The sequence below is a fragment of the Schistocerca piceifrons genome, chromosome 1 (genome assembly GCF_021461385.2).
Source record: "Schistocerca piceifrons isolate TAMUIC-IGC-003096 chromosome 1, iqSchPice1.1, whole genome shotgun sequence".
NCBI classification, from domain to species: Eukaryota; Metazoa; Arthropoda; class Insecta; order Orthoptera; family Acrididae; genus Schistocerca; species Schistocerca piceifrons.
The window spans coordinates 753,631,838-753,646,567 of record NC_060138.1 but is presented as its reverse complement, the minus strand read 5'-3'; the positions used below and the strand labels follow the sequence as shown (position 1 = coordinate 753,646,567).

The 14,730-nt window shown below is 44.5% G+C and overlaps 2 protein-coding genes across 3 annotated transcripts in view; one reads left to right on the top strand and one right to left on the bottom strand.

Annotated features, from left to right (window-relative positions):
- The window catches only part of LOC124712121 (waprin-Thr1), a 176,125-nt gene that overhangs the window by 40,807 nt on the left and 120,588 nt on the right, over positions 1 to 14,730 (top strand). The gene's annotated exons all lie outside the window — the stretch shown is intronic.
- The window catches only part of LOC124712104 (kynurenine formamidase), a 42,136-nt gene that overhangs the window by 401 nt on the left and 27,005 nt on the right, over positions 1 to 14,730 (bottom strand). For both annotated transcript variants that reach the window (XM_047242405.1, XM_047242412.1), the window contains 3 exons: positions 9,421 to 9,499; positions 4,727 to 4,909; positions 4,492 to 4,639 (listed from right to left, as the gene is read on the bottom strand). In XM_047242405.1, the coding sequence (XP_047098361.1) occupies positions 4,492 to 4,639; positions 4,727 to 4,909; positions 9,421 to 9,499 (410 nt within the window). The remainder of the gene's footprint in view (positions 1 to 4,491; positions 4,640 to 4,726; positions 4,910 to 9,420; positions 9,500 to 14,730) is intronic.

The window sequence follows — 14,730 nt, the reverse complement described above, 5'->3', positions numbered from 1 at the left end:
TGTATGCAGCCAGAGTCTCCTGATATTTTAAACTGTTCTTATCAAAGTAATTTCTTCACGTTTAAGGAACCGAACAAAATATTGTGCTTCAAAGTCTGAAAAAAGTGGGAATGAGCTCCTATTTAAAAGCAATGTTCTAGTGATAAATGCCTTTACACTGAAATGGTGGACTTAATCGACATGCGAAGGTGCATGCTTAGCGGACAACGGAACTAATGTGCAAGCTACAGTCGTACTGACGTGCTGGTGATGTCACGTTTAAAAAGTAAGATAAGAAATCTGTCGTTCCTATGATCTGCTCTCATTTGCACTCATAGCGATGGAAGCGCCATTCCAGATTACGGCGTTATCGATGGCTGTTTTTCCTGAACCATAGTTACACATCCATGCTCCAACAACTTTATTTGCGTTCGTCTAAGTTTTTACAGCGTATAACACAGTCAAAGCTTCTTTTGTTAAGACGGAAGCATATTGCAAACTGTTGTACCGAGTAATAAGTTATTCTGAAATAATTCCTCGTCCAAGATGGTACAGTGGTTGAGGAATGTGTCTTTTATGTTCCCATTCCTTCATCCCACTTTAGTTTTTTCCGTAAATCGCTTCTGATCACAGCTGATCCTCATCCATATATAGCTGACCCACTGCTCTGTCTGCGAGGACTTCGACGGGATATAAGCGCTAATTTACATTTCTTCTTGACTGTTGTCTGCACTGCACTGCACTGCACTTCTGCCATAGTGTGGGGCAAAGGGCAGCAAGGTATGCGCTATAGAGACATGAACAGAGACACAGTGTTCCGACCCGCCACCAAGAAAAGAGATATGTTACACCTTGTTAAAGACGACATATCTCTTCGAGTGTGCATAGCGTATCTCGCAAATGCAGCAACTTCTATGCAGGTCAAACAATTAGCACAATTGCGGAGCGTTATACTGAGAACAAGGGACATATTGAACAAAGGGACCTTGGGAAGTCGGGCTTAGCTGCGAACTGCCTGGAAAACGAACATAAAATACAATTTGAAAAAAAATGAGTCTTGGCTCCTGTGATATCATATCGGGACTTCGTTATACAGGAGGCTGCTGAGATTAGAATAAACAGCCATAACTTTAATAGAGAGCACGAGTAACACTTAGTAGGGAGTGGGGGCAGGCTTACTATATCGAAAGAAAGCACTCACTGCTGTGAGCTGCGCAACTCTTACACGCGTGCGTCACTTCGTCCCTCTCTGATTGGTTCCAGACGCTGCGGTCTTGCCCATATAAGCTAAAAACCGTGCTAGCCACCACATCCGGCCAATCCTCTGCTATGCAAATGTTGCATGCCCCCCCCCCCCAAATAAAAGTTCTGTAAATCCCTCCAAATCCCCGAATGCCATGCACTCTGCCTTGCTTTCCGCATCCATTTACCTTCCTCCACATGGGTTGTCCTCACCCACATAGAACACCTCCGTGTTCTGTAATAAATGGAGGTTCGTTCCCTCTGAGAACCCATCAACATCGAGAAGGAAAGGGACTTCAAAACGAGCACGATAAGCATTTGATTTCAGCCTCATCATTTTCGTCACGTTTGCACATCTTAGTTATGTTTGCATTACCGCCTTTTTCGTCTTTCACTCATCAACCCGAAGAGTACTGGATTCGCTCATACTTCTTCCCTTCCTGAAACAAGTTTCTTATGCGCTCATATTTTCTAATTTCGTCCATGAACTCCTATTACGACCGACCTACCTATCTTTTTCACTGCGTCATCCGCTGAATTAGGTTAATGAATCAATATGGCCGGCGTAGCAGGTAGCGAACCATATTGTTCCTACTAGCGAAGATTGAGTAGGCTGCATGGTTCTACTGCTTGTCTCAGTACTTCTGCGTTTGAGACTGATGATACCTTCAACATTCTCTTCCATCTCCCCATCTCAAGAGCCTGCAGTTTTGTTTCTTTTCTGCCTTTCTCGGTGTCCAAGTATCTGATCTGTACATGTACAGACTCCACATGTAGTTCTTGAATACTTGCTTTCTAATGTGCTTTTTGGAGCTGTACGGTTTTGCGTACTACACCACTCATTCATGGAAATGTAAATTGATTTTTTAAAAATCGAACTATACTATAGTAATGACTGCAAAGGCAGGCATAGTGATTCAGGAGCAAGACAAAACGATAATGCGAATATGTAATCATAATTAGAGCTGAACTGAAACTATTTTGTTTCATTCAATGTCACTGCTATGATACTCTAGCAGACCTTCCAGAAAAAAAAACTTGTTTTGATTATAAGCAAAAAATAATTAAGCAAATTGAAAGCTGTCTACAGAAATGTTAAGGAAACAACAACTTAAATGTAATCTAGATGCAAGGAAAAAATGTAATTTGCAATATTTGCTTCATTAATGTAGCTCTGCACATTAGGTTGCTATTCTTCGTATTTCTCAAAAGCATCAAGGTATGAGTTAAACTGTAGCGTTCTTCTGCTGTGGCGTCACTCCAACAGTGGTCATGTCATCGGTAGCAGTTCGTTGTTGGTTCTCAGGAACGATCAATAATAACATTTGAGAAAGTGAAGTTGATGCTAATATCTCTGTAATTAATATAGCTACGCAAGAGACTATACATCGTTTAGCGAGGACTTCTTCACATTCATTTGCTGAAAACAAAATTAAAATACTTTAAAATGTTCCAGAAACATTTGAGGTGAACAACTTAGCTGAACTACTCTTCATAATTCACTGACGGAAAAAAATCACAACACCAAAAATAATTAATAACTTTGTATAGGTAACATATTTAACATCTCAATATCACGAGTAAGCGCGATATAAGATATTGAAAAGTGAAATGCTGGTACATCAACAATGGGTGTAACCGCCAGAATGTTGAATGCAAGCGCGTAAACGTGCATGCGTTGCGTTGTACAGGTGCCGGATGTCAGTTTGTGGGATGTAGTTCCATGCCTGATGCATTTGTTCAGTCAATACATGGACAGTTAATGCTGTTAGTGGATGATGCTGTAGTTGTCGTCCGATGATCTCTCATACGTGCTTGATTGGACCCAGATTTGTTGATCGCGCAGGCCACTCTGTAGAGCTTACTGGATTACAACACGGTATGTGGGTGAGCGTTATTCTGCTGATAACACCCCCTGGAATGCTGTACGAGAATGGCAGCACAACAGGTCAAATCCCCAGGCTGACGTACAAATTTGCAGTCAGGATGCACGGGTTAACTTCGAGAATGCTCCTTATGTCATAGGAAACCGCACCCAGAATATAACTTCATGTGTAGGTCCAATGTGTCTAGCACGCAGACAGGTTGATTGCAAGCCTTCAACCAACGTCCATCTAACGAACACGCAGCTGAGGCAGAACCAGCTTTCATCTGAAACAGACCTTCACCCTGTCCTCCACTGAATTCTCGCTTGACACCACTGAAGTCGCAGATGGCGGTGGTTGGGGGTCAGTGGAATGCACGCTACAGGCCGTCTGGCTAGGAAATGTCCTTGATTTATAACAGTCTGTTATGTCAGAGTGACGTCAACTGCTGCTCAGATTGCTGCTGCAGATGCAATGCGATACGCCAGAGCCATACGCCGAACATGATGGCTTTCTCTCTCGGTAGTGCCACGTGGCCGTCCGTCTTCTTGCGACCTTCTATTCTCGTGATCATCGCTGGCAGAAATCATGTGCTGTGGCTACACTCCTGTCAAGTCTCTCAGCAATATCGCAGAAGGAACGTCCAGCTTCTCGTAGCCCTATTACACGACCTCATTCAAACTCAGTGAGGTATTGATAAAGGCGTCTTTCAGAATGAGATTTCAGTCTCCAGGGGAGTGTGTGCTGATATGAAACTTCCTGGCAGATTAAAACTGTGTGCCGGGTCGAGACTCGAACTCGGAACTTTTGCCTTTCACGGACAAGTGCTCTACCATCTGAGCTACCCAAGCACGACCCACGCCGCGTCCTCACAGCTGTACTTCTGCCAGTACCTCGTCTCCTACCTTCCAAACTTTACAGAAGCTCTCCTGCGAACCTTGCAGAACTTGGATGGTAGGAGACGAGGTACTCGTAGAAGTAAAGCTGTGAGGACGGGGCGAGAGTCGTGCTTGGGTAGCTCAGATGGTAGAGCGCTTTCCCGCGGAAGGCAAAGGTCCCGACTTCGAGTCTCGGCCCGGCACACAGTTTTAATCTGCCAGGAAGTCTTTGTCGCCTTGAAGGCATTCTCGACTAACATCAACTCACCACGTCCAACATCAATGGTAACTAGTGGTCACGGCCTTACAGCGTGTGTTTAAAGCAAACATCATAGTGACGTTAGTAGCGCCACTCTTATGCGACTGGCGCGAAATTTGAATAGAAGTCATCTTTGAGATGTAGAAATACGCCTACCAACTGTCATGAATGTCGAACAACTCCTACCTGGCGTTGCGACTTTTACCCGTCAGTGTAGCATGGCAGCACGTTCAAATGCCCTGAAAAGTTTTCTTGGCTATATATTTACCTTCGAGTATTCTCGAGATTGCTCGTGGAACGCAGGAGAGTCGTGCTGCCCAATAGCTACGAGAATTCTCATATTCTTGATAGAGTCCTTGGAGTCGGGAGAGAGCTGGAAGGCCGCTAGCGCGGGGCTCACCGAATCGGCCGTCTCCCTGCGAACCGTCAGAGCAGACACAGTGGAGGATGCGCCGCGGCTAAGCCACAGGGGAAGGAATGCAGGTGGGGTGGACAGACGGTACCTGGTGAGGCGCAGCGCGTGGTTGACGTAGGTGGGGACGAGCGGCGCCAGGCGGTAGACGCCCGAGACGAGGACGAGGCCGCGCAGCAGGCGGCGGGCGGCGGCGCCCAGCCGGTCCAGCCACGGCGACAGCAGCCACGCCGACAGGTGCGCCCCCGCAGAGTGCCCGCACACCCACACGCCCCTGCCGGCACACACGGGCCGTCCAGCTCACGACACAGAGCCCAGCTGAAATTCTTACGAGCTACTCTCCTAGGAGTTCAGACGAGTCTACGGAAAAAAAAACACCATAGGGAGCGGACTCTCGACCACCACAAATCCAACGCTAATTTTCGTCTGTTTTGGAAGATAAGGAATGCTGATAGCTGGTACATACTCTGTAGTAGTTTCAGGCCAGTTGGTTGTTATTGATGTAGAGTTACGAAAGTGATCGCCTGATAGGCACTTGACGAGTATAAATTTAAGAAACCGTAGAAACACACATCGTGTGCTGTGCCTACAACTGTGTTATGATACGAGACTTCCACTGCACCCACAATATCGGCATTGAAGACTGGTCAGGACACACTGAGCCGACGAAGAGCGTAACGCCATTGGCGTCAATATCAAATCGTCATTAGCAATTGCTGGGGACACTGCTCGATCGCCTTTTAACTGGAATCTCCTCGTAGTGGTAACAAATGTTGAAAATGAAACTTTTCAGTCCTTTGGAATTTATGAATGTACGACTGTACTATTTCCATGGGCGATCAAGAACTGTGGAAGAAATGGCCTCCACAACGAAGTAAGTCCATATAGCAATTTTTACAGGGGGGATCAGTGACTTCGCTGATTTTTACGTCGCAAAATAAGTAGTGTATTGCAAATTCCTGCCCATATCTGTGTGAGCGCTAAATTTATTATTGCCACTAGATCACTGTCTGGTAAATTCCTCCACGCAAACGTGGAGCTTTCGATACGCTCCCTTTCACGTTAGTCCATTTTGTTTTTGTCCATAGAGACATTAGATTTTTAAATATCTACTCCTACTACAGTGGAGGAATGAAGATGGTGGACAACACCCAAGATCCTACTGCATTTGAACATAGTACTACGCACACTCATTGGGGACTCTCGGCAACGTAGAATTTCCTCAAGCTAAAGTCTAAAAGCTCGATCTTCACTACTCCCGTTGGAAAGTGAATTAGTGTGGTCAAAATTTTGCGGCTATTAAGGCTCACAGCCGAGCTGCTTCGGAAAACTTCTCTAATTCGTAGCCAGACAGCAACAAAACGTACAGTCGTCAAATTCAGAATCACAGCCTGAATAAAGCCAAAGCCGCTGTCTTGTGCAACTACACTATGCAATGAAATAAGAATGCCACTTTTTCGAAACCACAGTATTTCCACCCATTACTACGCAAAAGTTGAAAATTTGGTTTGAAGATGTATACAGCCTTCCTCAGTAAAGGTGCAAGAGCATGGTGCTCTGCGACGTCACCCTCGGGCACGACGACGCCGCAAACAGCGGCATGTACATGAGCAAAGAAAGGACCAGAGTTGAGAAGTTCCTGTGATGTGTAAGGTGGGTTAATGATGTGACATTGGCGCAAAATTTGACTGCAGTTCCACTCAACGCTACCGTGGACCTGTCACAACATGGAAAGGTCGACATAACTGCCCTTACCCATATCTCACCCCTCTTCTTGACGCCCCTGCTGCATGGGCCGGTACCAAAATACCCAGCATTTAAATCACGCAATTTTCTTATGGGAGCCGAGAAAAATATTCCTGACACTCTGCTGCTCGTAATCAACACCAAAATTCTCATGATGTATCATTTTAACTTTTTAATATAATCGGATGGCTAGGGCCCGCCGTCGGGCAGACCGTTCCCCGGACTCCGGTCTTTCAAATTGACTCCACTTCATCGACTTGAGGACAGTACAACACCCAGTCCCAGGGTGGAGAAAATTCCCCGACCCAGCCGGGAATCTAACCCGGGCCCAGATAATTGACAATTAGTCACGCTGACCATTCAGCTACCAGGGGCGGACAGAATGTATCATAAAGAGCATGAAGGAAACCACCCCTTCCCTTGGTAAGTTTATTTTCGAAAACGACAGTTAGCGGTGCATTGCGCAACAGAGGGACATTCTTGACAGACTTAGAAATACTGATACTCTAGACAATTCAACACTTCTCTGAGGACATCAAGGAGTTGCAATCTGATTGAACATCATCTGATCCCTTTGGAATACAGTATGTCCGCAAGTTCTGGCTTGGTATACAGAATGGAACCATTAGTGACCGTTACAAACTGTTAGACGAAATCTGACCGTGATGCGAAGCAGAAAAATGTGTTTTGTCTACCCTTTTTCATCCCTCCTTTTCCGCACACTGCATTGGAGTGTGCATTGGAGGGGGGAGGGGAAGAGGGGACGAAGGGGGGGGGGGGGCGGAGGGTGAGGCATTGTCACAAGTGCTAATAACATGGCGAAGGTCCCTGTAAGGCCCCCAGTTCGGCAGCACCCTCGGTGCAACTCCGCTGCCGCAATAGGAAACCCTTTCAATACCCCTCAGATTCTGCATGCGCCCGACGGAACCTGGTGCTGAGAGGGTTGCCTGTCCTATTGGCGTGTAGGGATCGATGTATGAGTGTTTGAATACAGAGATATTTTTAAAGTGTCCCACAGAACTGTACAGGTGGTATCAAGAGTGTTGCCAAACAGGGTGTCTTAGAAGGACCTGTTGCCGTTTTATTCACGGATGTATCAATGTCGTGCTTCCCTTATGAACTTGCTACAGGTCGGCGCGAAAGGGAGGGGTGAATACGAATAAACTCCCTTTTCTGCTTCGGCCATGTGCATATTTCGTCGAATGTTTTGTACCATCCCTAATGGTCCCACTCTGTGTACCTGAGCAAAAATTGCAGTCATGCTGCACTACAAAGGGATTGGATGACATTCAATGGGATTGTAGCCCTGCGTTGTCCTTAGAGAGGGGTCGAATCGTATGGGGTGTCAGTAAAATGTCGGAATTTGTCAAGAAAGTCGTCCTGTTCTGCATCGCACTGCAAATTGTCGCTTTCCACCGCGAAATGTGTGAAAATGAACTTACCAAGGGAAGAGGTGGCTTCATCCATTCCCTTTATTACACAACGTGGCGTTTTTTATTGTCGATTCTGAGCAGCGGTGTGTCCGAAATGTTTTCCTAGGTCTCCCACAAGAAAACTACGTGATTCGAACGCTGGACGTCGTGATTCTGATCCCTGTCGTAGAGGCGTCAAGAGAAAACGTAAGGTAAGAGTAATAACGGGTATGACGCCCTTCCCATGGTTTGACACGTCCATGATAGCGTTTGGCAGATCTGTAGTGAAATTTCGTACGAATGTGACGTCCTTAACTCGCCTTACACCTCAGATGAACTTCTGAGACCTGACTTTTTTCTTCTTTCCTTTCTTTTTTCATGTGTCGACATCTTGCTGTGTGACGAGTCGCCGAGCCCGAAGCTGAAGTGAGCCCCACGCTTTTGCACCATTTCAGAGGAATGTTGTAGGCACGGCCGAGCCAAATTTCGAACTTCTCTATCGCAATGGAAGAAAATGACGGCGTTTCAAAGAAGTGGCACTTTAATTTTGTTACACATGTACGTACGACAAGCTTCCATGGTGACTTATGGTAGCTCAGAGGCACACATTCTTCACATGCAACGCAGAGCTCTGTTTATGGCTTGGGAATATGAGTAAATTATTTTTTTTGGTACAGTATTTCCCAACCTTATGTCGTAACTCGTTGTATCCCATGGATTTAATTACATGAGAATAAAGTTTCAGATTGATGAGTGAAAAAGATGGCATCCATATTCATATTAACATAATAAAAATATGTACGTCACATATACTACTGAAATATGCTTACCGCCAAGGTAATAATCTACCTTAAAATAGAAAGCGGACAGCTACTAATCTTTTGAGACAGAGTAAATTGTGTGTAGTTATTGTCACATTTAGTTCTTGTAGATGACACATTTTCAAATTCTCGCCGAGTCAACAATGTCCAAATGACAAGTTTCGAATCTTGGCCCCTTTTGGATAAATTTCTGCGTACGACCCTGCTCGTATGTATTTTCTTCTTAAATGGTTAAGTAATAAGATAGGAGTCCTCATAAAAGCATAACACAAATGACAACTCCTCACATACGTTGATGCAGTCAGAGGCAAGAACTATCCACGGGCTACTGAAAATGATCATCAGTTGAAACTGGCTTAGGTACTGACGATTTTACGCGAGTATCAGACAGCAAAAAAAAAGTTATTAAAAGCCGGCCATTGTGGCCGAGTGGTTCTAGGCACTTCAGTCTGGAACCGCGCGACCGCCATGGTCGCAGGTTCGAATCCTGTCTCGGGCATGGATGTGTGTGATGTCCTTAGGTTAGTTAGGCTTAAGTAGTTCTAAGTTCTAGGGGACTGATGACCTCAGATGTTAAGTCCCATAGTGCTCAGAGCAATTTGATTTTTTTTTTGAAAGTTATTAAAAGAAATCTGTTCGCTGCTGTTCCCCGCAAATAACGTAGATAAATCATCTTCTTCTTTATGATTGAGTAACCTTAATGCTTCTTCTCACGTTGGACTTGCCTAGCTGCTTCATACTCTCCATATACGTTAATAATTACATCATATAAGAGACAGCTATTGTCACCCCGAAAATTTACATACCTCGAACCACGTTTCTGGGCGAAATTCAGCACGAATTCGACAGCAGCCTGTATTTGTTCCACGATGTCCAATACATTCACTGCAAAAGAAAATTCAAAGAAAAGCAAAATAAAAACAGACGATAAGTTAAATTGTAAAAGAATGCACACTTAATCGTAATCATGAAACATGTCTAAAAGAGAGGATAAAATCATTGGAAGCACCTTCTTTATGAATATGATGTTGTTGCCACAACATTTAATTTGCAAAGGGAGACTTGAAACCGGGTGTTGCCTCAAAAATATATTGCTTCAGTTAATTCATGCTGTACTTCTGTAGCCTTTTGAAATTGTCAAATGTGGAGTATTGGATGGTGAATGCCAGTTCCCATCATCAGAATCTATTCCTCAAAAAGTTTTGCATATAATATTATACCATAATCACAGGAGCTGGGTGGTCTAATAAAGGTATAAGGAGGAAACTTTCAGTAACGGAACAAACATTTCAATAGATCGATGAATTAAGCAACCAAAAAACTGTTCGGTAAAGCAATGGAGTACAGCAGTGCACGTTACTTATGACTGAAATCAATAGAAAATGCAAGGAAGCTAAAACGAAATGGCTTTAGAAAGAATGCGAAGAAATCGAAAAGGGAATGGTTGTCGTAAGGACAGAATCAGCAAATAGAAAAAGTCAAATTAGCTTGCGGAGAAGTCGGAAGCAAAGGAAACAGTTCAACTGTTAAACGTAGAGGAGAAGCGGATAAGTGAGATGAATCCACTGATAAGCCAAAACATTATGACCACTACCCACCGCCACTCTGGATGCCGCCTGGTGGCGTCACGGGCCATGGAGGGGTAACAAAAGTATGTACGCGGAGCAGACACGGACGGGGGATCACCCTAGCGAAGATATGGACTGCAGATGGGGGAATCCATTAAGGTAAGCTACTTTCACAAAGGGCAGATCGTTATTAAGCACAGCCCGTGAAAAAGTATCTCGAAAACGGCGAAGCTGGTCGAATGTTCACGTGTTACTGTCTTGAGTATCTATGGAAAGTGGTAGAAGGACAGTGAAACTACCACTAGGCACTAAATGGTTGAACGTCCACGACTCTTTACAGATCGTGGGGTTGGGAGGCTTCTCTGCTCTGTAAAGTAGGATAAATAGTGATCTGTGTCATTTTTGCCGAAAGAGCACAATGGTGGTGCAAGCGCAAGTGTTTCGGAACACACCGTTCATCGTACATTGTTGAGCACGGAGCTCCACAGTAGACCACACCTACGTTTTCACATGTTGACCCAACTACGATTGTAGTAGGTACGGGACCATCGAGATTCGACCGTCGATTAATGGAAATGTGTCGGTTCTTTGGCTGAATCACATTTTTGCTACACTAGATCGATGGTCGTCTCCACAAACTCCGACATCGAGGTGAACGGTGGCTGGAAGCGTGCAGCGCGCCACAGACACAGGTTGATGGGAGCAGCGTTATGTTACGTGAGACATTCTCCTGCGCTTACATGGGACCTGTGACAGTAACGGAAGACACGCTGACAGCTGCAAACCACATGCATCCCTTCATCTTTGATATCTTTCCAAACGTCATGTTCCAGAAGCATACAGGGTGTTACAAAAAGGTACGGCCAAACTTTCAGGAAACATTCCTCACACACAAAGAAAGAAAATATGTTACGTGGACATGTGTCCGGAAACGCTTACTTTACATGTTAGAGGTCATTTTATTACTTCTCTTCAGATCACATTAATCATGGAATGGAAACACACAGCAACAGAACGTACCAGCGTGACTTCAAACACTTTGTTACAGGAAATGTTCAAAATGTCCTCCGTTAGCGAGGATACATGCATCCACCCTCCGTCGCATGGAATCCCTGATGCGCTGATGCAGCCCTGGAGAATGGCGTATTGTATCACAGCCGTCCACAATACGAGCACGAAGATTTTCTACATTTGGTACCGGGTTTGCGTAGACAAGAGCTTTAAAATGCCCCCATAAATGAAAGTCAAGAGGGTTGAGGTCAGGAGAGTGTGGAGGCCATGGAATTGGTCCGCCTCTACCAATTCATCGGCCACCGAATCTGTTGTTGAGAAGCGTACGAACACTTCGACTGAAATGTGCAGGAGCTCCATCGTGCATGAACCACATGTTGTGTCGTACTTGTAACGGCACATGTTCTAGCAGCACAGGTAGAGTATTCCGTATGAAATCATGATAACGCGCTCCACTGAGCGTAGGTGGAAGAACATGGGGCCCAATCAAGACATCACCAACAATGCCTGCCCATACGTTCACAGAAAATCTGTGTTGATGACGTTATTGCACAATTGCGTGCGGATTCTCGTCAGCCCACACATGTTGACTGGGAAAATTTACAATTTGATCACGTTCGAATGAAGCCTCATCCGTAAAGAGAACATCTGCACTGAAATGAGGATTGACACATTGTTGGATGAACCATTCGCAGAAGTGTACCCGTGGAGGCCAATCAGCTGCTGATAGTGCCTGCACACGCTATATATGGTACGGAAACAACTGGTTCTCCCGTAGCACTCTCCATACAGTGACGTGGTCAACGTTACCTTGTACAGCGGCAACTTCTCTGACGCTGACATTAGGGTTATGGTCAACTGCACGAAGAATTGCCTTGTCCATTGCCGGTGTCCTCGTCGTTCTAGGTCTTCCCCAGTCGCGAGTCATAGGCTGGAATGTTCCGTGCTCCCAAAGACGCCGGTCAATTGCTTCGAACGTCTTCCTGTCGGGACACCTTCGTTCTGGAAATGTGTCTCGATACAAACGTACCGCGCCACGGCTATTGCCGCGTGCTAATCCATACATCTAATGGGCATCTGCAAACTCCGCATTTGTAAACATTGCACTGACTGCAAAACCACGTTCGTGATGAACACTAACCTGTTGATACTACGTACTGATGTGCTTGATGCTAGTACTGTAGAGCAATGAGTCGCATGTCAACACAAGCACCGTAGTCAACATTACCTTCCTTCAATTGGGCCAACTGGCGGTGAATCGAGGAAGTACAGTACAAACTGACGAAACTAAATGAGCTCTAACATGGAAATTAAGCGTTTCCGGACACATGTCCACATAACTTATTTTCTTTATTTGTGTGTGAGGAATGTTTCCTGAAAGTTTGGCCGTACCTTTTTGTAACACACTGTAATTGTCCGCGTCTCGGAGGCAGAACAGTGCTAAAGCGGTCTGAGGAGCATTCTACTGAATTCATGCTTATTTCTCGGCGCCTAGATTCGCCTAATGTGAATCGTACGGAGCCCATATTGATCGCTGTCGGGCGCTATCCCCGCGTACGGTGACCTGTTATGTACGCTAATTACGTGACCTGTCCGTGGACATCTGAATGCCAGATATCTCCACAACTATATTAACAAACTGTCGAATCCTTGATACGCAGAACCAGTGATGTATTTCGTTCCAAAGACGGACAAACAAGCTTTTAAGCAGGTGGTCATAATGTTTCGGCTCATCAGTGTACATTGAAGGCCCCTACCAGTGAGACGAACTCTCTGCTGGCGTGATAGAAGAAAAGTGTGTGTCGATCTGGTAGAGACAGGGGACCACGTATTAGAATCCTAGTTCGAAGGATTTCGAAAGATTTGCGATTAAACAAGGCAGAAAGTATAAGTAACATTTGTAAATAATTTACAAAATAAGTGGGTGAGGGAGGGGGCGTTAGCCAGGGGGGGTGGCGCAATGTTAATCAAACAGTTATTCAAGCTAGTGGGTATAATCTTTGTGAAACTAGGTACTTGCCATCAAACTTTCGGAGGAACACCATCCACACAATCCCGAAGACAGCATGGACAAACAAACGAGAACTATCGCACAATGAACTTGCAGCTCAGGAATGTAACTTGCTAACGAGGGTAACAGAAGAACGGAAAAGAAAACTGAGTATCTATCAGATGACGATCAGTTGCTCTAGAAAAATTAAAGACACAAGGTGTTAATATTTGGTACAAGAATCATGAAAGAATGTTACGTACGTGTAACAGACCTTGGTACACTGGAATGTTTCAGATTGATTATATGATGGTAAGACATAGGGCCAGATGTGGACTCTGATGACCACAATTTGTTGTTATTGTCTTTTTTTATTAAAGCTCCGGCACTTGAGTGTATAGATTGTTTGTTCTACTGTACAATCATGATTTCGGTCTTCGACCATTTTCAAGTACCACAATGTTGGAAATGATCAGACTTCTATAAACAAAGTCACAGTTGAAATATAATAAACTTGGTATATTTCGACGATGACTTCGTTTATAGAAGTCTGATCATGCTCAGCAGTGTGGTACTTCACATGGCCAAAGGCCGAAATCATGATTGTACAGTAGAATAAACGATCTAGACTGTCAAATGACGGAAGTATTACACGACTGGGGCTCCAAACCATGATAAAATTGTTGATTACTAATTACAGATTAGTACTGAAGAAATTAAAAATTGATAGGAAATTAAGGAGGTGGTATTTGGATAAACTAAAGAAAACAGAATTTGTTAAGAATTTCAGAGGGAGCATGAGACTACTTTGGACTGAAACCGGGGAAAGGAATACGGTAAAAGGCGAATAGATAGCTTTGAGAGATGAATTACGGAAGACAGCAGTGGACCACATAAGTAAAAAGACAAGGCTTAGTAGACATCCCTGGGTAACACAGAAGATATTGAATTTAATTGACGAAAAGAGAAAGTCCAAAAATGCAACAAATGAAACAGGCGAAAGGGAATACAGACGTCTAAAAACTGAAACTGGCAGAGAGTGCAAAACGGCTAACCAGGAATAGCTTGGGAGGGGTGGGGTGGGGGGTGGGGGAAGGCCTTAGAAGCATGCATAACTAGAGGAAAGATAGATGCCGCCTTTAGGTAAGTTAAAGATATCCTTGAAGAAATGAGAAGTAGCTATATGAAGCCAGTAGCCATCTGAGCAAGGAAAGGAAAGCTGAAACGTGGGAGGAAGATATAGAGGGTCCCAATAAGAGGAACCAAACCAAGCACAATATGATAGAAAGAAAAGAAGAAATGGGGGAAAATCTGAACATTGTGCAAGCCGTAAAGGGAATGAAGGAGAAATTGGGAAAGAGAACTAAAATTCAAGGGGGAGAAATAAAAATTTTGAGGTTTATCGATGAAACTGTAATTTTGTCAGTGACGGCAGATGCCTTAGAACATCAGTTGATTGGATCAGGCAGTATCGTGAAAATAGGTCGTAAAGTGAACGTCAACAACAGTAAAATTAGAGCAAGGAGTCTACTGGAATTAAATCAGGC